The sequence below is a fragment of the Salvia splendens genome, chromosome 22 (genome assembly GCF_004379255.2).
Source record: "Salvia splendens isolate huo1 chromosome 22, SspV2, whole genome shotgun sequence".
NCBI classification, from domain to species: Eukaryota; Viridiplantae; Streptophyta; class Magnoliopsida; order Lamiales; family Lamiaceae; genus Salvia; species Salvia splendens.
The window spans coordinates 21,064,943-21,087,751 of NC_056053.1; the positions used below are offsets into that span (position 1 = coordinate 21,064,943).

Sequence of the window (22,809 nt, forward strand, 5' to 3'; positions counted from 1 at the left end):
CTCCAATAGTATTGATTAAAAGAAAATTATGACTAATTTTGATAATCATTTTACTAATTAAGCTACATTTTATCTTCTTACTTCATAAGGCTACACACTTTAGTTTCACCGGTCGAGCCACAGAACTCGTTCAAAATTCCCCCCAATTTTTGTGATTAGGGTTTATATCAATCGGGGTTCTTGGGTGTTGGTGGCAACCGACATATGCAATGGAGGTCACAAACGGATTGGAGCAGACGTTTCAGGACGGAAAAATTTACCGCCATGTCAATGCCCTCATCGTCGCACATCTCCGTGACACAAATTTTAATCAGGTAAACGCTGCCCACAATATAATTCACCATTTTCTGTTTGCATCTCTACTTGTTTGTTTAAATAGACTTCATTTTTCCCCACCTATCTTTGTAAATAAGCTTCTATGAGCTGTGAGATGGAGTTAAATTTGCTTGGAGTTTGTTTCAGCAGAATCTGGAGTTGAATTTGTGTTTCAAATTGTAGTTAAGTTAACAACATACTGTTAAGTTGTAGCCTTTAACAATTTGGGAGGTTTACGGACTGATTAAAGGTACCTCATAGTTCTGTTCTGATTTGGAGATTAAGTTACAGTCTCAAGTTTCCTTTAAATTGAGACATTCAGCCACATAATTCCCAGCAATCTTAGTTGTTGGAGCGCCTGATCATAATAAGTGTAAAATGAATCCGAACAGCCCATGTCGTAGCTGCGGTTTACATGGTCATTATTATTTTGCACATGTGATAATACCAGCTGTTGTGAAAGTTCTAGTTGTTGATATCGTTCTTCTCATATGCAGGCAGCAAGTGCTGTTGCATCAGCCACAATGACGCCTCTAAATGTCGAATTTCCTCCTAACAAGCTCCTTGAGTTGGTGGCCAAGGTTTGGACATTTTGGCTGTAATTTTCATTTCAACAATATTGAAAAAGATTGACAATTTCTGAGTAGTTATGAAAATAAGGATAAAGATGTGTGGCAGTTCTAAGTGGTCAACAGGGTCTTGCAGTGGAAAAGGATGAGATGTTAAGAGGGGTATCTTCAACTACATTATTTGATTCAAGCATACCTTCAGCATATGGCTCAGTGCCTGCTCCGCGAGTTGTTTCTTTGGATTTCAGGTGTGATATTCTGTCATAGTTTTATTGCTGAACTTGATGATGTGCTTGTTAGGTTCGGAAATTATTAATATGTTTCTTAAGTTAGTGATCAGATGAACTAAAAAGTTTCTGTCTGTCCCAAGATTTAACATGATCTTTAATACTACAAGGGATTGTAAATCAAATTCTGACATGAGTACTATTTAGAAAAAGGGAAATTGCATTTCAAGGATCGACATATATATAGGGAGAAATTCCGAAAGAGGTTAGAAACTTGGAATTAGATGAGTAATGGTCTTCGATATGCCTGTGTGAGGTGTACGTGAGTTTTCATTTTCTCTATCCTATTCGGAAACATCCATTTATTTTTTGTTTCTTATGCAGTTATGCTTACATTTCTCACATTCTAAACTCAATTTTGGGAGGCATCATGATATGTATTTTTCGAGCTTTTATATCAATGGATTAATATCACACAAGTTAATTAAATTAGCTCTAAAATTACAACTTTCTGCAAGAGTACTGATGTAGTTGTAGTAAAAGAGTGTCGAACCACAGAGAGGCGTAGGTTATTTAATTTGAGAAAGATAAAATAAAGAGATGATAAAACAAACAAAGATAAATAAAATACTAAACTAGAAAAAATAGGATAAGAAGAAATCATTGCTCCTATATGTCTTGGGCATACGAATTGGGATACTTCGATGGATTACTACGATCAAGACTATGCTTAAGAGGATGAAGTTTGTTTTACGCTCCCTATCCGCTGAACACCTCAAGGGAATTGTATACCTAGGATAAGCTGAACACGTCTCCAAGGTTCTACTCACTAACCTATCACCCCTGCTAGGTCGCGCAGTAGGCTTTAGTTTAGCTTCTATAAATGTCAAACACGATAATTAGCTCATTTTAACTTAATGCCCACGCGGAAGCGCAGCAGACACTAAACCAAATTTATAGATGAAAACTATCAATCCACTCGAGATTATCTCCCTGAACAAGAATCAAATCTCGAGTTCCCTGCATATGAGTACGACCAAAATCTATGCTAAAGAGGCAATAGAATAATGGCTACAAAGTTCTACCTATCTAGACGTCTCAAGATTAGTAGAAAAATTAAACAATTCATAAACAAGAATCACACGTAAATCCAACCATAATAATCATCAAAGTATCCAACAATTCACCCTACAACATATTCGGAGCAACGAAGGAAATCTAGCCAAACATACTAAAATGAATTACACCAAAAGAACCGTGAACCGTGAACTCCGTGGTGTTCTCCAACTCTAGATGATGGATGATCTCCTCCGGGATGGATTATGGATCCTTCCTCTCCTCTCCTTCTCCTATTTTCTTCCTCCCGTCTAAAAACTGTCACCCCCTCTTTTTAATTAATTTCCTCCCCCTGACACCTTTCTTTTTTTCTTCCAAATTCGTCAACCCCCCAACAAAACGTCACCTCCACTCCTTTATTTACTCAATTTTTCTTCTTTCCTCATTAATGCCCCCCACGTCACTTCACTCTCTCTCCTTTTCCCACCTTTTACTTTCTCCCACAACTGCCAAAATGCAGTTAAAGCACCAAACGCCCGACCGGGCAAAATTAAAAGAGAAATTCGCCCGACCGGGCGAATAATCTGTACTCCTCATGCGTAATGACAATTGCCCGACCGGGCGTTTTTGAATCTTGGAATCGCCCGATCGAGCGAAGAATCTGACCTCCGCATGCATGCCTTCCTTCTTCTTCCTTCATTCTTTTCACCATCCGAGCTTCGTTCCTACACCATAAACATACTTTTGCAAGCATCAAACTATATAAATCATGTAAAGTTAGGGGAATAAATGTATAATTTGATTCACATCAAATACCCCCAAACTTATTTACTTGCTCGTCCTCGGGCAAGATCATATAAAACACAACACTTTGAAGCTCAACTCACAAAAGTTTTTTCAAAAGTTTTCAAAAGAGTGAATCACGTAGGGACGTGAATGACAAAGTCTAAACCCCCAATAATTCCAATCAAGATTTCCCACTCTCATGAACAATCACTCATCAACCTAGAACTTCAAGTCAAGGTGCATTTCAAAATAAGTCCAAGCATAAGATCATACAACTCAAACCATCATTATTGACTCGTCAAGCATTACTAATCACGTAGACTCGCGGATTTCAAATCAAACTTCATTAACTCTACCAAGCTATTTACAAAACATTCACAAGCATCAACAATAAGGTCCAAGGTCTTATTTCAAGGTTGTAATGGGGCTAGGGACGAGGTAGGATACATATGGATAGTGAGCTCAAAGGCTACACATTTGAGTGCCAAATTCTTCCCTCCTACAACTTCCTTCCAAAGATCGAACAACAAATTTTTACAACCAAATTCTCACTCCCCCAAACTTGAGATCAAATCTAGACAAGAAAACATCGTAAAAAATAGAAGCTCTATTTATTTCACAAACTTTTTCTTCTTTTTTTTCTCTTTTCTTTTTTTTATTTTATTTTGATAAGACCTCGACTTTTGCAAATTTGGAGGTCGTCTTTTTCTTTCTTTTTGTTTCTTTTTTTTTTCTAAGAACTTCATTCTTTTCGCCTATGCATTACATCAAGTCTAAAAATGTCTACACTTTACAATTCACCACCCAACACTCAAAACTCAATCACCAAAGCTCAAACTTGTCTTTAGCACCCAAATAGTAGCAAGGTCTATTAATGAGGCTAAAATGAGGCTTATTTAAGTGACTAAGTGATTGGCTAAGTGTTTACACAAATAATAGGGGATTAAGCTCAAAGTGGCTTCTAGGAGATCATGTATAGGACTAGGCATGTGATCATTTGGCCATAGAGTTCATCCTAGTGCCTTATCCTCCCATATCGTTGACACAAATGAATACAAGCACGCAACTCGATAAAGCAAATAAATCTAAAATAATTTCCACAATACATGTGACTTTCATACTCTCCCCAACTCAAGAAATCGGATGTAATCACAACATGCTCTTTCAAATAAATTCATGCACAAATTCCATCCATCCTAAGCTTCAAAGATCAAGTAAAATCAAGCAAGATTTCCCAACCAGAAAGCCGAAGATATAGCATGCACCCGTCAATTACATGATTCACAACACTTTAGCATATAATACACCCAATAAACGTGCATAATGCATAACAAATCAATCACAACCCCCCCAAACTTGAATGCTTCATTGTCCTCAATGCAAGCAAAGAAGAACATAAAAAGTAAAGGGAAAGAATACTCCCCCAAACTTGGCATGATATCCATAGTGCATTCGGGTGGGAGGGCGGGTGTATTTTCCTTTGTAGGTGTGCTTCCTCATAAGCTCGAATGTGAATCCTTTCTCCACGTTGCTCCTACAAAAAGAAAAATTAAAACAACAAAAAGAAAACAAAATACTCAATTCATAAAAATACATCGAATGAAAGAATTGAGCGAACAAAACCCTCGATTTATTAAGAGAAAATAAAGAAAACTAAAAACTCATTGGGTTGCCTCCCAACTAGCGCCTTTGTTTAAAGTCGTTGGCTCGACTTAGCCTTCTAGCTACAACTCTGAAACAAATAAATAAAAAGTTAGAAAACTATACAAAAATAAAAACAAAAAGAATCCTAAATTAAATAACCAGTTGCCTCCCCGGCAACGGCGCCAAAACTTGGTGTGTATTTTTCGAGCTTTTATATCAATGGATTAATATCACACAAGTTAATTAAATTAGCTCTAAAATTACAACTTTCTGCAAGAGTACAGATGTAGTTGTAGTAAAAGAGTGTCGAACCACAGGGAGGCGTAGGTTATTTAATTTGAGAAAGATAAAATAAAGAGATGATAAAACAAACAAAGATAAATAAAATACTAAACTAGAAAAAATAGGATAAGAAGAAATCATTGCTCCTATATGTCTTGGGCATACGAATTGGGATACTTCGATGGATTACTACGATCAAGACTATGCTTAAGAGGATGAAGTTTGTTTTACGCTCCCTATCCGCTGAACACCTCAAGGGAATTGTATACCTAGGATAAGCTGAACACGTCTCCAAGGTTCTACTCACTAACCTATCACCCCTGCTAGGTCGCGCAGTAGGCTTTAGTTTAGCTTCTATAAATGTCAAACACGATAATTAGCTCATTTTAACTTAATGCCCACGCGGAAGCGCAGCAGACACTAAACCAAATTTATAGATGAAAACTATCGATCCACTCGAGATTATCTCCCTGAACAAGAATCAAATCTCGAGTTCCCTGCATATGAGTACGACCAAAATCTATGCTAAAGAGGCAATAGAATAATGGCTACAAAGTTCTACCTATCTAGACGTCTCAAGATTAGTAGAAAAATTAAACAATTCATAAACAAGAATCACACGTAAATCCAACCATAATAATCATCAAAGTATCCAACAATTCACCCTACAACATATTCGGAGCAACGAAGGAAATCTAGCCAAACATACTAAAATGAATTACACCAAATGAACCGTGAACCGTGAACTCCGTGGTGTTCTCCAACTCTAGATGATGGATGATCTCCTCCGGGATGGAGTATGGATCCTTCCTTCCTCTTCTCTCCTTCTCCTATTTTCTTCCTCCCGTCTAAAAACTGTCACCCCCTCTTTTTAATTAATTTCCTCCCCCTGACACCTTTCTTTTTTTCTTCCAAATTCGTCAACCCCCCAACAAAACGTCACCTCCACTCCTTTATTTACTCAATTTTTCTTCTTTCCTCATTAATGCCCCCCACGTCACTTCACTCTCTCTCCTTTTCCCACCTTTTTCTTTCTCCCACAACTGCCAAAATGCAGTTAAAGCACCAAACGCCCGACCGGGCAAAATTAAAAGAGAAATTCGCCCGACCGGGCGAATAATCTGTACTCCTCATGCGTAATGACAATTGCCCGACCGGGCGTTTTTGAATCTTGGAATCGCCCGATCGAGCGAAGAATCTGACCTCCGCATGCATGCCTTCCTTCTTCTTCCTTCATTCTTTTCACCATCCGAGCTTCGTTCCTACACCATAAACATACTTTTGCAAGCATCAAACTATATAAATCATGTAAAGTTAGGGGCTATATAACACCGATACGCCACCCTGTTGCCGTATCACGTATCGGATACGTATCCGATACCGATACGCGACGGATACACCGTCGATACGTATCCTGGGCGTATCCGCGAGCTGGGCCGTATTGGGCCGGGAAACCTCAGATTCGATACGTATCCTTCGGCGTATCCGCGAGCTGGGCCGTATTGGGCCTTCATCCTCCTCTATCTGCAAAGATCTGAGGTTCTCCTCTTCGAAATCAACGTCCATCTCTGTCGAAGAACTTCGCAACTTTCAATTTACGAACTTCAATCCGATTTGGGAACAAAATTGACAGTTAATCGGATATGAAGAAGAAGAAGAAGAAGAAGAAGAAGAAGAAGAAGAAAGGGGAGGCGCCGCTATTGCCTCAACTAGGGATTGAAGAAAATTGGAAATGGGAGAATGAATTGGGCAAGAAGTAGTCACGATGGAAAAGGAGTATATTTGGGGCTCATTTTTTGGGCCAATTTATTACTCCATTAACTTTGTCTAATTTTGTAACTATAAATAAATATTTTGATCAATATTATTGGTAATATGGATAAGTATAACCAAAAAATCGATGTGGTGTAATCGACCATAAAAGAAATTGACTTTAGCTTTTAATATTTTGTAATTTTATTATTTTTATTTGTATAATAACATTAGAATATCTATTTTGTAATTTATTATGCACTATTATTATTTATTAAAAAAATAGTTAAAACGTATCCGCGTATCGGGTTGTTTGGGAAAGAGCCGTATCCGCGTATCCGTATCCTTCGGATACTGATACGCGTATCCGTATCCGTGCCGCATAGGTTAGGGGAATAAAAATGTATAATTTGATTCACATCACATCATCAAAAGATGCTTTGGTATATTGTTTTTTCTAATTATAATGTCTAGAAGTAGAAGTGATACTGATAATAATGATCCACATAAAAGGGCCACATATCCTAATATTATATGATCAATGGTTAAGAGTGACAAATTTTCTTTTCAACAGTGCCGTGCATAATGTCAAAGGAGCATCAAAGAGTTTTCCAAAGCACGAAACACGTCATATTTCAGAGCACAAGGTCTGATATCACCATATGAAAAATCTTGTGAGGATACTTCTGTTTAATTTTACAAAATATAGATAGATGAAATATGCTAAAGAACCCCCTCCCCCTGGATTTTGTAAAAAGAATGTAGCTAGATGTGCAAGATTTAGTCCTGATGGAAGATTTCTTGCAACTGGAAGTGCTGACACATCGATAAAGCTATTTGAGGTTAGTTCCTACTTGTTAATCATGAACATATCAATTACTCTTCTTAATATATATCTAACTCATTGGTTTCTGCCTCCCAAACTGAAACAAATATATTACAGGTATCAAAAGTCAAACAGATGATGCTTCCAGACCAAAGAGATGGTGCCCCTGTGCGACCTGTTGTACAGACATTTTACGACCATCTACAAGTAAGTTTTGGTAATGAAGAAAATGGTTGTATCTTGTTATCTTAGTCTCCTGAATAAGCATGCTGCATTATCAAATATAGATCCAAAGTACAAATATTTTACTCCCATCTTGTGTTTTCATTTTTTTAACTATTGTGCTTGGAATGGAAAGAGTGAAACGTGTCCTAATTTATAATGCTATATTTTGCTATGCAGCCAATAAATGACTTGGATTTCCATCCTCAGAACACAATTTTGATTTCTGGGGCCAAAGATCGCACAATAAAGTATGGTCCCCAACCTTATGGCTATTGTTTTTATGTTCAATAGACAAGATTTGCAACCTAACTTTAAAAATATTTAAAGCATTTTAGCCTCAAGTATTATTGTTGCACCCCTACTAATCCTCTTAGGATGCTTGTTGAATGGCAGGTTCTTTGATTTCTCAAAAACAGTAGCAAGGAAAGCCTTCAAAATTATTCAGGTTATCATTTGTCCAATCTATATTCAGTAGTTGATCTTCCTTTTTAGAGATATTTACTGTGTGTGATCTCTTGTCTAATCTTTTCGAATTAAATATACAGGATACTCACAACGTGAGGTCCGTGTCGTTTCATCCCTCTGGAGAATTTCTTTTGGCAGGTTATTACATCTTTTGAAATCTAAAGTACAACTGCTGTTGAACATTAAACATGAAGTGTTCAACTGTCTTAAGAAGTTATAAAGGAGCTTTGTTCTGTTTAATATAGTAATTGTTTCATGATATGCTAATTTAATCGAGTACGTGCTTGGAATATTTCTATCTTGATGTTCTGATGATCTAATTTTATTACAGGAACTGACCATCCTATTGCACACTTGTATGATGTTAATACTTTCCAGTGCTATCTATCAGCAAATGTTCAAGAGACTAGCAATGGAGCTATAAACCAGGTACACCCAACCCTGTTCTGCTACAGATAAATATATCGATCATCACAGTTCTTGTAATCCATCAACTATCTCACATTTCACTTATTTCTTGCAGGTCAGATATTCGTCAACTGGTGGCATCTATGTAACAGCTTCGAAAGATGGAGCTATTCGGTTATGGGATGGGGTGACGTCGCACTGTGTCCGCTCAATTCTTAGTGCTCATGGAACAGCGGAAGCCACTAGTGCAATTTTCACCAAGGATCAGAAGTATGGTTTTGTCATGTCATTGTTTATAGGAATAATGATAACTGATCTACAAAAATATATCCTAGGAAATTTGACTAAAAAAAGATATAGTTCCATAAATCAACTCAGGTTGAGGAATATATAGAGTTTTCTGATGTTACCTATCGCTTTCTAACGAGCACCAGTCATTTGTTCTACCCTCGGCATTTTATTTGTTAAATAATTTAAATCACTCCACCTGAATTTTCAGAATTTGGTGATATTTCAGAAGTAACTTGGCCATTTCTCTCACCTCTTGATCTATGTCATAGGTATGTTCTTTCTTCTGGAAAAGATTCCATGGTGAATCTTTGGGAGGTTGGGACAGGTAGGTTAGTCAAGAAATATTCCGGGGCGACACATACACAACTGCGGTCCCAGGTACGGTAACATTTTTTTGCCTGCTCTAGTTGAGCATTTTCTATCGAACTTTATTTTCCTAGTCTTTCATCTGTCAATGGCTTTTAGATCAGAGCTTATTCTATATTTTGAAGAATATAGTTTATTGAGTGAAAATGTGCAAACATGTGTGCTCTGTTGAATCCAAAAAAGCACGATTAAGGGTTTAAATGTTGTAAAGGATTTTTTAATGTGGCTCGTACTGATTGATTCTGATATAGTCTTATCTACTTCCCTACTGCAGGCTGTTTTCAGTGAAACTGAGGAATTTGTACTCTCCATTGATGAATTAAGCAATGAGGTTTCTTTCTTTGGCTTAATAAATTTTTTGGCATGAATTTAGTAAGAGATGTTCTTCCTTTGGTGATAGTTGTTTATGTTTTCGTTACAGATTGTTATATGGGATGCTCTTACAGCAGAGAAAGTAGCTAGATGGCCTTCAAACCATGTGGGAAGTCCCCGTTGGCTCGAGCATTCACCTGTTGAGGCATCATTTGTCACGTCTGGAACTGACAGATCGATTAGGTTTTGGAAAGAGGCGTAATGCAACCATCCGAGCCTCGTTCGGTTGTTTCCTGGTCAGGAATCATCCCATTGAATGTAATGACCCAACTTTGATTTTCACTTCAAATAATGTTTGCTGGAGTTTTGGTCTTATTACAGTCATCAGTTGCTGGAGTTTGTAGAATTTTATTTATATAAAATGTTACAGATTATGAAGAATAATAGTAGTATTTGATTGCATAATTGACCAAGTTCTTAATTTAAGCAACTCTAAAACAGATGCATAAAGATATGAAGCAACAGAAGTTAAGAATGGTATAGTAACATAGGATTCAACAAAGAAAATAAAAAACATAACTGGAATCAAAGTTACTAACTGCAGCAAAAGTCTAGGCACAGCAACTATCTAGGAATGATCCAACATTGTGCAATAACATTTTTTATTTTTGCAACATGGGAAATAATCCTTGACATAGATAGGTGAAAGTTCCCAGGATCTTCAAAGAAGTGTGGTGACAACGTTGGCCACATTTCTGTTGAAAAAAGCTCGATAAGCATCGAAACGGAAAGTATAGAATTTGAAAACAACAGCAGCTTCCCATGTAATCTTTGATGAAGCTTGAAATAGGAGCAGACAACTAGTACTACCTGACAAAGATAACATTGTGTACTTATAAAAAGAATTTAAGGATCTTCTAACACTGCAACGGATATTCCTTCATCAATCAATGTAAACTAACAAAGAAAGAGCTGGGGAAAAAATTGAGCGCCGTGATGCCAATATACAAAACATTAGAATCATAGGAGATAAGAAGACATGATGTAGAAACTACCTGAGTGAGGACTAATTACTAGCCGCAACGATAAAAATGGAGCAGCGAGGTTCAAAAACAAAACACTAGTCCATAGAGCTATCAAAACTTAACAAACATTCTTATTATCTTTGCGGGAAAATGATGCATTAATGCTTGGTCATCAACATAAATACGCATTTGACTATCCACATTCATAATTCATTGCTCGACCTCTCAATCGTATGTATGTATATACATGAATTAATTTTAATTTGGGTGATGAAGCAAATGAATTCTTGGGGAAGGCATTACTCAATATTTTGGTCCTAACAGAGACTGTTTTATGCTCTCTCAGTCAGTTGAGAGGGTTTGTCTCTCATTCTTTGATGGTAGTTTTCAAATTCAATGCTGCAAATTACTAACTCAAGGATAATGCCACAACTGAATGAAATCCTAGGACAGATCATAATCCAGAGAAGTAAACATCTATAATTCAACACAATTAAACATCAAATTCTAAATCATGTTTGAATATAGAGAAAAAGAAGAGAAAACTCACATGTAGGAGTTCAAAATCAATCTCTCCCAAAAATTCTGATGGTCCCACAAAGAAGAGGCTAGGAGCTTAATAAGCACGCCGCCTCATCTTCTTTGGCTTCTTCACAAAACTCAACCGAATTTGTTTAAGCCGTCTCCTCTTCCTTGCCATCTTCTCAGGGAGTGTTTCCCTCTTCTTCTCCTTCTTCACCGCAGTATCCTTCTTCTTCACGAATCTAGGATCAACCTTGTACGGCTTCGGCTGCACAGCCAGCCCACTGCTCTCAGCCTCCTTATAAAGGGCGTTAGCTTTATCAAGGCGTCCATGAGCACACAGCTTCCCCATCAACAAGTCGTAAGTCTTCATACCTGGCTTGCGTCCATCCTCCTTCATCATTGCAAAGACATTCATAGCATGATCAATCCTCTCAATCCCACACAAAATCTTCAAGAACTCATAATAAGCCTTGGTATCCAGAGCATCTCCAAAACCCGCGGACTTCATCCTATCAATCATCTCATCCCCTTCACCAACACGCGCAGCCTGATACAAACTCTTGATCAACACAAGAAACGTAGTCTCATTAGGGTAACATCCCCGCATCCCCATACTAGAGAACAGTTCTACTGCAACCGACGTCTTCCTAATCTTGCAATAATTACTAATAAGCACATTATACGTCTCCACATCGAGTGGAACACCATTCCTCTCCATCTCAACCACCACATTTCTTGATTCGCTCTCAAGCCTAAAAGGATCCTTCTTCCTACAAAGCGTGCAAACACACTCTAAAATCGCATTGTAAGCGTACGTACCAACCTCAAATCCACCCCTCTGCATTTCACCAAGCAATCTCTTGGCTTCATCCAACTTCTCATCCACACACCAACCCTCGATCAATGCATCACATATATACTCATCGGGAAAGAACTCATTCGCCAAACCCTTAACCATTTTTTCGGCATAGCTGGCATAGCCTTGCTGGCATAAACCTGAAACAATCAGCTTCAAAGCATCCATATTCCTCACAAACCCATAGTCTTTCTCCATCCTCTCAAACAATGCAACGGTCTGCGAGGGCCTACCGGCACGAACCATTCGATCAATGAGGGATTCAAGACTCTTAACCCCAGCAACTCCACGGCCATCCACAAGAACTTCGTGCGTAGCTTTGAAATCCTTCCTCCTCCCAAAATACTCAACGAAATAGGAGTAAACCTCATCACTCGCTTCAAACCCCGGCCTTGATTTGGCCCATTTGAGGAAATCTAGCGCCATACGCCCCGCATCAGGGGACATGTTGAGCGTGGAGTGGAGCACCGCAGGGCTTATCCGGACGTGGGAGAATGAAAGATCGAGTCGTTTCTGAAGAGGGAGGGGTTCCGCATCCGGATTTTTCTGGAGCTCCTCGGAAAACAATTTAGCGATCGAATCTTCACGATCTCCTGATTTTTCAGGGTTTTGATTGAGAGAATTTGCGGCTGGGATGTCTGTTTGCGAGGAGAAATTTCTGATGGAAAACCAGTGGCGTGGGGCGGCGGATGAGGCGTTTGAGGAGAGAAATTGGGGGCGGTGAAGTGGTGGAGACGGCGGCGGACATTGAGAGGAGGGGAGGGGATGGTGGGTGAGGGAATTGGGGGAGGCGGAGAAGCAGCGGGGGAGGAGGAGATAGCGCAGGTGCAACGGCGAGAGCGGAATGGTAGGCTTCCGCATTTTCACTGTGTAGTGTGTGTGTGTGAAAGAGCGAAGGGTTTTGGGTTTTGGAGGTGCAGTAGAAGAAGACCACTGATCTGCTGCGACGAAGTCCACTGACCTTAGGTGAGGATCCCACTTTTAGCCGTTAATTATTTCGATTAAAAATATTTCCTTTTTTCATGATGAAATGGGAAAATCAATTAATTAAAAATAATTTTTGAGTGACAAGGACAGTCCAAAATTGGTGGATATCAATATCGGATTGGATGATGTACAAATTGCATTCAGATAAGTGGAGGTTTTATTCCTAATTGACACGTGGCAGGCACCCCTACTTCGCCGGAAAACACTCAACTCCGGTGGGCCACGACGGAGCTCTGCTGAAAGGTATCCGAAATTTATCATCATTCACACTCTCATGCATTTGAGAGCTATTGCTTCCTACAATTATCCTTCTTCCAGATTAAGGCTGATTACTTTAGTTTCAAATTCAAGATTATTAGTTAAATTTATGCATGGTGTTGAAGAAATTATGCTATTTTGGGAGAAAAATGTGCATCTGCTGTACTTGGCCATGAATTTAATTTGAGGGCTTGGGAGTCATACTAATTAAAGCTTTTACATTTATATGGAAATTATGCTGTTTTATCCCAAACTAGTACATTAGTTCCATATCTTCATTGAATGCGCCGTTTGCTTTTCTATGTTGATTAACAGATTTAATAGAATCCTTGTATAAAAGTTGTAGGTTTTGATGCCCTGTTTACATAGTTTTTCCCTTACCTTGATCAGTTCATCATGTGTGGCCGAGCTCATCGACTCAGGTTCTCGTCTTAATTCACTTTTAACATCAGTTCTCCATGGCTCATCTATTGCAAGTTTTTATTTCATCACTTATCTATCTGTATTACAAGCTATGGTCTGTTTCGAAGAAGTATATCCTTCGTTGTGAGGTCTGAGCATCTGCCCTCAACTTCAGCTTCTCCATGCGAAGGTACCATGTTTTAAAGTAGCTCCGTGTCAGTTCAAAATTATAGTACAGGGTCTTGGTATGCATATACTACTTAACACGCGAAAGAATTGCCTCTTTTACATATGCAATTGTTATTCGAATTGGAGCTTCGATTTAGGACTTTTATTGATGTTCGTGACAGTTGGACCAGGAAGACGACAAGTCCTGGCCGTGGGGGTGACAATTGCTCCTTGGTTATTCATGTCTCGTCAGGCAGCAACATGTACGTAAGATAGCCATAAACTCTTCACACTTACTTTCTGTCAGCTCTGATCTTTTACAAGAAACAATCATCTTTCTGAAGTGGATATATTGTTGATTCATTACATACTTGTTGAACCAAGTTAGGCCAATATATTCTCTGTATCGTTGTTCTTATCGTTTCAATCCAATTTTACCACCATCATCGTTCGAATATATCCTTTGAGATTTATGGCTGATGTGCTAAGAGTATATATACCGTTGATGTGGCTCAGTTGCTGCAGAAACAATGAAGGGATTCCTGCCCGTCACGGATAAGAAAGACGGATATACTTTCCTGTACGGTGTGCTGCATCGTAACTTCATCCTCAAATGTTTCCCCTCCATCTTACCCACATTTTGTCGCGTTGGTTGGATCAGGAGGTTGTTGTCGAAGGGCAAGACAAGGTCTACAAAGATGTTATCGAGCCTCTTGAAAGCGTCAGCGTGAATATAATCCCCACCGCCAAACAAGATATTCGTACTACTTTGTCTTCAGACTACTTCGTATAATTGTGGACTTTTCATTCGAACATTGTTCCTATAGATTGGTGAAACTCTAATTCAGAAGGTCTTGGCTTCTCCTACTCAGAAAACAAAGCTGATTGAGGCATCAGAGGTAACTTTATGGAGCTTCGTCTTTGTATTCGTCCTTTTACCAATTATAGGAAGCTCACTCTCCCTGGTCATCATACAGCACGACGTGGAGGGGAAGTCGTATTACACGTTTGAGTTCATTGCGCAAGCTCCAAACTACACCCGTCATGCTTTGAGTACAGTCTGCATTGACAATGGTACGTAGCAGGGTTCGTTCTTGCTCATAGTTCAGATTCAAGTGCTTTTCAATTCAGGCTTCGTTCGACCATCACATGTGAATGATATCACGATGAAAAGCTGAGCTGATTCCATTGCAGGAAAGTTCTATACCGTGACAACAGGAGCGAACGAGAGGAGATGGGAGAAAATGAAAGATAGGCTGAAAACCGTGGTCGATTCGTTCCAGATTTTCGATGTCTGAAGGCGGGATGTGAGCGTGTGTTGGTTCTTCATCATTCTGTTTTGAATCTCTCCAAAAATATGTATATCTTGTCAAATTCTTGATTTGTTTTTTTTTTTTTTTCTTTTTGAAATTTTGGGCGAGGGGTTGTCAGATTGTTGAGTTGAGATTGAGTTTTCACGAAAAAAGTGTAATTTAATTTAGCCAAGAGGTGATATATATGGCATTTTTTAGTAAGCATGTATAGCATTTTGTGAGTAAAAATAGGGGAATGAATTGAAGGTGCACATATGATTCAACGTTACACACAAATCTAACGATTATATCATCTTTGTGTCATTTATTCTCGTTTTTTTGGCTGTGATGCATTCTTATTCTTAGGCAATCAACAACTCAAATTCCAATCATACCACGATTTAAATGTTTTTTATTTCATCCTTGTTATAATTGTTATCCAATTTCATAATATTACATTAATTAAATATAAAAGTTATGCTTACTTTTTATTCCTAAAATTACGTTAATTAAATACCAAATACAAACAAATAAATAATTCGGTTTGGGGTGGGGCCCAACGCCTTGTAACACAGTTGCATTCGAGGCCAGACCGCACCGCATGCCCGGTCTCGTACTGCAAATGTGGTCGTGGCCTCTCGGAAACCACAATGCACGGGGCTGGGCCACAATTGTGGCCTAGGTTATCGATGCTCTGACAACTGACAAGGACAGTTGGGAGTGTGACAAATTTGTTGTGTTCGCGTTGATTCTTGGCCAACAAAGGAATGGAAGTCGCATTCGTAATATTATTATCGAGAATGTGATTTTTTTTCCTAGGAAAATATGTTCTTCAAAATGATGGGTACTGTCTATTCATGGTGTAGGGGAATCAAGAACCTCAATCCCTTACTTTTATAAAGGTAGTGAATATCATAGATCTATAAAATAAATGGTGCTACAATTATAATTCAAATTGAAAGATTTCTTCACAATCCCATATTTAAGTAGAACGAAAATAATCAATTCAATTATTTTTTTTGACAAATATTCTTGTAACTACGTTTTCATGTAAGAATGCTTATGAATTCATGCACTTAGAGTTTATTAACCCTCAATTTGGATTCAATAGTTTTAATGGGCTAGGATTTCTAACGTGTCCCCATAGGATATCGCCTCGTGTTTTTTTTATTCTTGCTATAGGAATTTCCCTAAAAATGATGGGTATTTTAATCGATAAGGTGGAATAAAGATCTTCAACTTTCACTTTTTATAGTGTACTATGATAATGAATTTGTGGAAACTAATATCGAACATGTCCATGGAATCGCTCCGACAAGATGGGGATAAGATGCAAAACATTACAATCACCCTCTTATATTGGTTGATATATATCTAATGTAATAATACAAGTTAGGAACCTTTTGTACCTTGTTATCAAACAATATTTCCCCGTCTCACAATAAGAGTCAGATTTTGTCATTTCACTCCAACTCATAATAAGATTACTTTTTCTTAAAACTCGTGCCCGCAATAAGAGTGACTCTTATTATAGGACAATGAGAGTATTAATTAGGTGGACCATCATCCGACTAAAGTTTGATGTTAGTGAATATTGAATTGGTAGTTTGAGTGATTGACTTAGATGAAAATTATATTTTGTATTTTTATTAATGGGAGGAGTAAAAAGTGGTTAAGCTTTATGAAAGCACAACTTATATTCCCTAGAAATGAGGCATATGACTCGGATTCATATTTTTCAACCGTATGAAACTACATCATGTAATGATCATAAGACTCGTAATTTTCTAGTGTACCTTTAAAAATTAAATAAGTAATCTATCATATTCCTAGTAACTTTTTCCACCGAACAAAGCGGCCTAAAGGCTAAAAGATAAACATGACATGTTTTGAATACATATTAAGTTATGCGTTGGGCTAAGTCTCCCATAGCCATCACCCATATATAGATAAATATATAAAAATTCATAATATAATTAATAAAAATTTAATAATTCAGACATATTGATAATCATAATTGTAGAAATCACTTTTCTCTTTTTTCTCTATCTTTATGTAATTGTAATCGATTGAGCACGTCATATATTATTAATATGTCCAAACTAGGCATAAACTTCAAGATTTGTTTCCCCCAAATTAATTAATGATGGTCATATATTTAGTTCAAGAATCGTTTAATTCGTCCCACAGCATAAAGAATATTGCTATCACCAAAACCAATTAATCATATATATATGGTGTTCCACTTATCCACAAGAAATAGTTCATGACATTAATTGCAATGACAACCTTGTCTCGTGACAATACAGAAACAAGCAAGAAAAATAAATGACAATACATCATTTAAAAACCAAATACTCACTAATTACAAAAGCACACACTCAACCTCACATTGTTTTTCATATACCTTCCAAACAAACACCATGCAATACGATCGATACCATAGTCCTTCACATCTCGTTGACTTTCTTGTCATTCCAATTTTGACCTTGAACTTGAAGCTCAAATTCAAATTAGTTGAAGAACCCTCGAGGAATAGCTTTGCAAACCAATGGATGCTTCATTTCCATGGACATTTTCAAGCATTCCGATAAATCCACTCCATAATCACTTGAAGCACTCCACCTAAAGGTACGAAGCAATTGTGCCAGCCAAAGATGGACCGTAGCAAGTCCCATGGCCTTACCGGGGCACACCCTCCTACCCGACCCAAACGGTGCCAATCTGAGATCCGACCCCATGATCGCAACATCTTCCTCTATGAACCTCTCAGGCCTAAACTTTTTGGGCTCTGCCCATACCTTCTCATCATGCGCTATGGCCCACATGTTGACCATGGCAGTCGTGCCCGCTGGGACAAAGTGTTGTCCCACACTGGTGTCGTGGATCGCCAGCCGGGCCCATGAGAGGAGTGGGCCCGGAGGGTGCATCCGGAGTGTCTCCTTCACTATGTATTGGAGGTAAGGGAGGTTTACTAGGTCGGAATCAGTTATTACGGTTGCGTTCCCGCCGATTGCGGTGTCGATTTCGTGTTGGGCCTTGGTTTGGATGTCCGGATGAAGAATCATTCTTGCAAGAATCCATTCTAACAGAATTGCAACGGTATCAGTTCCCCTAAATACCAATTCCTGAAAAAAAAATCATAAGTTTCCCAAAATATTATTATATTTTTATTCAGAGGAACGAAAATATATATAGGCCCACACACATGATTAACACAATGTTGCTGTCACAGGGCGCAAAGTGGTCGAATTAAATTGGGCATGTTCCATTTCCACGAATCTATTTGAAGAATCTACTTTTGTAAGAATATATAAGTGAGATGCGAAAGCAAATCTGAAACAGCTATGCATAATCTTAATATAATGATCATGATACAAAACATGAAAGACCTAATTAAACCTATTTATCTAGATGAAACAAATTAAGGAACCAAACACTGAATTTAAATGCAAGAAAATCTCATTAAGGGAAATTAAGGTTTATCATATAACACAAGCAAGTTTTAAATATCTCAATTGATCCCACGGCCAAATTTTTTCAGACACAAAACTCATGTACGTTCCACACAAAAGCATTCAAATCACACAAGATAAGCGAACCACACCTAAAAAAAAAGAAAAAAGATGTGACTGCAAAGTCAAAACTTACTATAAAAATGTTTGTGAGATTCGAACACCAGACTTTTGACTAGGGTGAACATTCGGATTTCGGATCAGATTTTCCCAATCCGATCCAAGATCCAAAGTTTTATGAAAAATTAATCCAATCTGCTCTGAGTTGTCCGAAAATCTAAATATAAAATTCAAAATCCAAATAATAAAAACCGATATCGAAAAATCTGAAACTGAATAAAAATAAAATTCCACAAAATTAATACCAAAATTCAAAAATATAATAGATATGATATATATATTTCAGATTTTAATATATCCTATCCGATCCATTTGATCCAAAGATCTAAAATTTCTGAAAAAAATTGAACGATCTGAACTGAATAATCAAAAAATCCAATCCAAATTCCAAATTTCAATTTGGTTCAAATCGAATTTTCAGATTTGAAATGTTTGCACACCTCTACTTTTGACCTAGAAATACCCACATTATATTGGACACTAAACTATCCCTAAAAGGGACTCAAGAAATGTAAAAAGAAAAAAGAAAACGTACCCAAAGAAGAGCAATCATGTCAGAATCCTCCAACCTATTCTCCTCCAAATCAAGCAAAACATCAAGAAAACATTGATTATGATCCTCCCTTTTGATGACCCTATGCTCCTCCACAATCTTCCCCACAAAAACCCCAACCCTCCCCCCCAAATCCCTACTCCTCCTCCTCACTCCCTGCAAATCCATCCACCCCAAAACAGGAAAATGATCACTCCAATTGAACATCCCCAACACCTCATACCCTTCCCTCACCAACCCTTCCAACTCCACAACACCACAGCCATCACCCCATTTCCCAAACACACCCCTCATCACATTTTTCAATGCACCAAAATGCAACACACTTCTCACCTCAACTTCACCATTTTCTCTTGCAATCTTCTCCATCATCTCCAACCCTATCTCCCTCCTCACCCCCTCGAGCCCAGCCAGCCGCCTCGGGCTGAAGAGATGAACGGCCGAGACCCTCCTGAGCCCCCTCCAGTAGTCTCCGCATGGCGCGAACCCCATGGCCCGGTGGAAGAGGAGCTCGCGGGCCGACTCTTTGACCGGGCGGTCCGCGAAGGCGGGGCTGCTGAGGATCTCCCTGGCGGTGTGGGGGCTGCTGGCGACGACGAGGCGCGTGGACCCCACGGAGAAGGCCATGAGGGGTGTGGCGTTGAGGGTTTTGGAGAGGGATGCGAGGATTCGGTGGGTGAGGGGGCTTGCGAAGGCGGGGGCCAGGCCGAGGAGCGGGAGACCGGAGGGCCCGGGAATGGCGGGGTGGGTGCGGGATTTGGCCCGGGATAGAGCCCATGCGAGGCCGCCTGGGGTTAGCCAGAGGCCGAAAACTGTGGTAAGGAGGAGGAGCCATAGCAGGTGGAGTGGTGAGGAGTGGGGAAAGATGAAGAAGAAGAAGAGGAGGAATTCAGATGACATTTTCATGTTTTGTTTTTCAGTTTTTTAGGGTTTCAGATGTGTGAAAGCTAGGTTTTTTGAAATGAGAGAGAGAGAGAGAGAGATTGTAAGTGTGGGGAGTGTGATTGAACTGTTAAATAGAGGTATAGGGTTAAGGCAAATAGATCACCAACTTTTCATTAAACTAACTTTTCAAATTTTATACTTTTATAGTTAGAGAATTTGGTCACTAATCTTATGAACTTTGACAAAATTCCGAATTTTTTTCTATGAACTTAAAATTTGATCGTAACAGTCATGAATTGTATGTAGTTTGAAATTTCCCAACGAGACGATTTGGTGAAATGCGATTCCTACGTGTCATAGTAACTCCTTTTTATATCAGGGAGGGGCAGGAGGGTGCGGTCGCCCTCCCTGGCGACCCGTTACCATGGACCCGGACATATATTTTCCATGGTTGCCCATTCCGTTTGCTTCTAATTTCGCTTCGAGGATGAAGCGTAGTGGCAATTCCGCCCTCTCCATTTTTCAATTCTGGATCCACTGGTCATGGTGGACTCGATCTCGGGAGACCGAGACCTTTGGCCTCATCATAATTGCTCCTTATGTTGATGTTATGTGGCTTAAATAACTACATATGTCTTAGAATAGTGATCCACATAGAATGTCTTAAAATTTAGCTAACCAGTGCAGAATTCATGCATAGGAGTTTATAGTAGGAGTACTTTTTTTTCAAGGAAGGGTTTATATACCTATCCATTGCAAATATTAAAATGTGTATCTAAATTTTGACATACCCATAATATTTTTTGAATTCGCGTGATTATTTATTTTATTTAGTGATGTAATGTAAGTATTTTATTTATTTTGAATTATGACACAAACTCTTTTATGGAGTATATATTTATATTTTTAATGTCAATATGTACTTAATACTATTTTTTTGATGTAATAATTAAACTCTTTTGTATGTTTCATGACCTGACTTAGTGCAAGTTTTAAGAAATTTTAGAAAAATGTTAATAAAGTAATTAAATATGAATTACACTATTACATACTGTATTTATTTTATAATGGAATGAGTAAATAATTTAGCAGAATATGAAGCATATTTGTCAAAAATATAAATAGCTAGTGAAATGAGACTTTCAAATTGTTAACGTCCATTTATAATAAAATGAAAAGAGTAGTTGATAATTGAGCTTTTCAGGAATCGAGCTTTTTCAGATATCGCAGTATATATCATGTGTAGGTAAATCATGAAATCGATAAACTTGGGTTGGGACCAATCAAATGAAATGAGAATATGATTGACAATGATACCACGCAGCATTAAATATTGATTAATTATTTTCCCACTAGGATCAAGTACTAATTAGCATGCTACTTTGCCACTCCAATATTTGATAGCACGATCCAATCATATGCCTCTCAAAACTTTAATTAATTGCTTCTTTATTTGCAACTATACAAACAGCTAGGTTATGATTTGAATCAATATTCAATAATGTAGCTTCTAGTGGAAGCCGCTCCTTATCATTATTCCAAGTTTCGATTACACTTGATTTTCCTAGGTAGGCATGACAAATCGGATACCCGTGGAAATCTGCTTTTGAAAATTTCGGGTATCTGATCCCGAGTTTCCTAGGCATGTGACAATTTGTATTGAATTTGGAATTTTAAAATAATAGTTTTTGTATATTTTTTTTGAGATGCTGAGCTTTTGCACAACGATCCACACAAAATACTACTCTCTCCGCCCCACAATAATTGTCACTCTTATTGTGGGCACGGGTTTTAAGAAATATAAAGAAAAATTGGTTGAAAAAGTTAGTGGAATGTGAGAACCACTTTTTTATATTGGTTTTATAATAAAATGTGAGCGGAGTGAGTTAGTGAAACGTGAGACCTACTTACTATTTATGGAAAAAAAATGAAGTGTGACAATTATTATGAGACGGATCGAAATGGAAAAGAGTGACAGTTATTGTGGGACGGAAGGAGTAATAATTAGACTATATTATACGAATAAAAACATTTTTAATATTTAGTGATGCGGTTATGATAATTGGACTGATAGTTTTGTGAAGCAAGGGGCAGTTGCGAGTGTAAGAAGGGTTTATGGTGAACCTAGTGTAAATGTTTAAGTAAATTGAGGTCGATACTAAAGGAGTTTATATGGGATACTATCCTAAATCAAATAATCAATATTTTAATTATATTATTAAATGAATTGTTATACAGTAACTAAAAGAAGGCTATGTAGTAATATAATTGCTCTCTTTAATGAAAATTGTAACAGCCCGGCCCAAATATTTTTATTTTGGACATAGAAATAAATGGACTTCGAGGATTATAAACTTGGGTCTGAGCTAGATCTGATAGTGATAGGCCACTTATACAAGTTAAGTGCTAGCATCAATTTTCAGCAACATAACCTTTTCTACTTGGATGCCTAAGTCGTCACATGAGCTCTTTGTTAGAGTTGAGCCCGAGTTTATAGACCCGTGATTAGAGTTGAGCCCGAGCATTCACAACAATGCAACATCGGCTCCTCCCTTGCCCGCTACCCTACGTGTGGCTCATCCCACTGCGACGACACTGGTCGCTGTCTTTGGCTTCCAATATGGCTCATGAGCCGTGTTTCTTGACGTCTTTTTCATTTTTTTCAAAAATTTTTTATTTTTATTCAATTTATATATATT

General features: G+C 38.1%; 4 protein-coding genes across 18 annotated transcripts; 2 read left to right on the top strand and 2 right to left on the bottom strand.

The window, feature by feature from the left end:
- On the top strand, positions 1–9,989 carry LOC121786098 (cleavage stimulation factor subunit 50-like). 2 transcript variants are annotated; one of them, XM_042184631.1, is made up of 14 exons: positions 1–314; positions 813–896; positions 1,011–1,132; positions 7,206–7,278; positions 7,390–7,473; positions 7,575–7,664; positions 7,860–7,930; positions 8,076–8,127; positions 8,228–8,285; positions 8,479–8,576; positions 8,671–8,825; positions 9,116–9,224; positions 9,487–9,543; positions 9,634–9,989. In XM_042184631.1, exons 1-14 carry the CDS (start codon positions 210–212, stop codon positions 9,784–9,786), a joined length of 1,311 nt encoding a protein of 436 aa, XP_042040565.1. In that variant the 5' UTR covers positions 1–209; the 3' UTR covers positions 9,787–9,989. The 2 variants fall into 2 exon arrangements, with proteins under 2 accessions (XP_042040565.1, XP_042040566.1); XM_042184632.1 differs by having other exon boundaries at positions 264–314; positions 1,021–1,132.
- A 49-nt stretch (positions 9,990–10,038) lies between these two features.
- LOC121786097 (pentatricopeptide repeat-containing protein PNM1, mitochondrial-like) lies at positions 10,039–12,877 on the bottom strand. 4 transcript variants are annotated; one of them, XM_042184630.1, is made up of 2 exons: positions 11,100–12,877; positions 10,039–10,279 (listed from the first exon to the last, which is right to left on the bottom strand). In XM_042184630.1, the coding sequence occupies exon 1, from the start codon at positions 12,789–12,791 to the stop codon at positions 11,166–11,168; it is 1,626 nt and encodes a 541-aa protein (XP_042040564.1). In that variant the 5' UTR covers positions 12,792–12,877; the 3' UTR covers positions 10,039–10,279; positions 11,100–11,165. The 4 variants fall into 4 exon arrangements, with proteins under 4 accessions (XP_042040564.1, XP_042040561.1, XP_042040563.1 ...); XM_042184627.1 differs by having other exon boundaries at positions 10,039–10,365; XM_042184629.1 differs by having other exon boundaries at positions 10,039–10,390.
- Positions 12,878–13,046: 169 nt separating this feature from the next.
- Positions 13,047–15,266, top strand: LOC121786099 (psbP-like protein 1, chloroplastic). 11 transcript variants are annotated; one of them, XM_042184633.1, is made up of 8 exons: positions 13,172–13,597; positions 13,688–13,767; positions 13,928–14,008; positions 14,262–14,332; positions 14,407–14,532; positions 14,573–14,644; positions 14,723–14,819; positions 14,940–15,266. In XM_042184633.1, the coding sequence occupies exons 1-8, from the start codon at positions 13,572–13,574 to the stop codon at positions 15,041–15,043; spliced, it is 657 nt and encodes a 218-aa protein (XP_042040567.1). In that variant the 5' UTR covers positions 13,172–13,571; the 3' UTR covers positions 15,044–15,266. The 11 variants fall into 11 exon arrangements, 1 of the variants encoding a protein (XP_042040567.1); XR_006047114.1 differs by lacking the exon at positions 14,940–15,266 and adding an exon at positions 13,047–13,160 and having other exon boundaries at positions 13,516–13,597; positions 14,262–14,644; XR_006047115.1 differs by lacking the exon at positions 14,940–15,266 and adding an exon at positions 13,047–13,160 and having other exon boundaries at positions 13,522–13,597; positions 14,262–14,644.
- Positions 15,267–17,283: 2,017 nt separating this feature from the next.
- LOC121786355 (cytochrome P450 78A5-like) lies at positions 17,284–20,170 on the bottom strand. The gene is made up of 2 exons (XM_042184972.1): positions 19,208–20,170; positions 17,284–18,165 (listed from the first exon to the last, which is right to left on the bottom strand). The coding sequence occupies exons 1-2, from the start codon at positions 20,129–20,131 to the stop codon at positions 17,551–17,553; spliced, it is 1,539 nt and encodes a 512-aa protein (XP_042040906.1). The 5' UTR covers positions 20,132–20,170; the 3' UTR covers positions 17,284–17,550.
- Positions 20,171–22,809: the final 2,639 nt, after the last annotated feature.

Coding starts and splice junctions, on each gene's coding strand:
- LOC121786098 (XM_042184631.1), top strand. CDS start 210: ATGGAGGTCACAAACGGATTGGAGCAGACGTTTCAGGACGGAAAAATT. Junction 1,133..7,205: donor GTTGTTTCTTTGGATTTCAG/GTGTGATATTCT, acceptor TCTTTTCAACAG/TGCCGTGCATAATGTCAAAG. Junction 9,544..9,633: donor TTGATGAATTAAGCAATGAG/GTTTCTTTCTTT, acceptor TTTTCGTTACAG/ATTGTTATATGGGATGCTCT.
- LOC121786097 (XM_042184630.1), bottom strand. CDS start 12,791: ATGCGGAAGCCTACCATTCCGCTCTCGCCGTTGCACCTGCGCTATCTC.
- LOC121786099 (XM_042184633.1), top strand. CDS start 13,572: ATGTGTGGCCGAGCTCATCGACTCAG. Junction 13,598..13,687: donor GGCCGAGCTCATCGACTCAG/GTTCTCGTCTTA, acceptor CTGTATTACAAG/CTATGGTCTGTTTCGAAGAA. Junction 13,768..13,927: donor TTCAGCTTCTCCATGCGAAG/GTACCATGTTTT, acceptor TGTTCGTGACAG/TTGGACCAGGAAGACGACAA.
- LOC121786355 (XM_042184972.1), bottom strand. CDS start 20,131: ATGAAAATGTCATCTGAATTCCTCCTCTTCTTCTTCTTCATCTTTCCC. Junction 18,166..19,207: donor ACATGATTGCTCTTCTTTGG/GTACGTTTTCTT, acceptor TTTTTTTTTCAG/GAATTGGTATTTAGGGGAAC.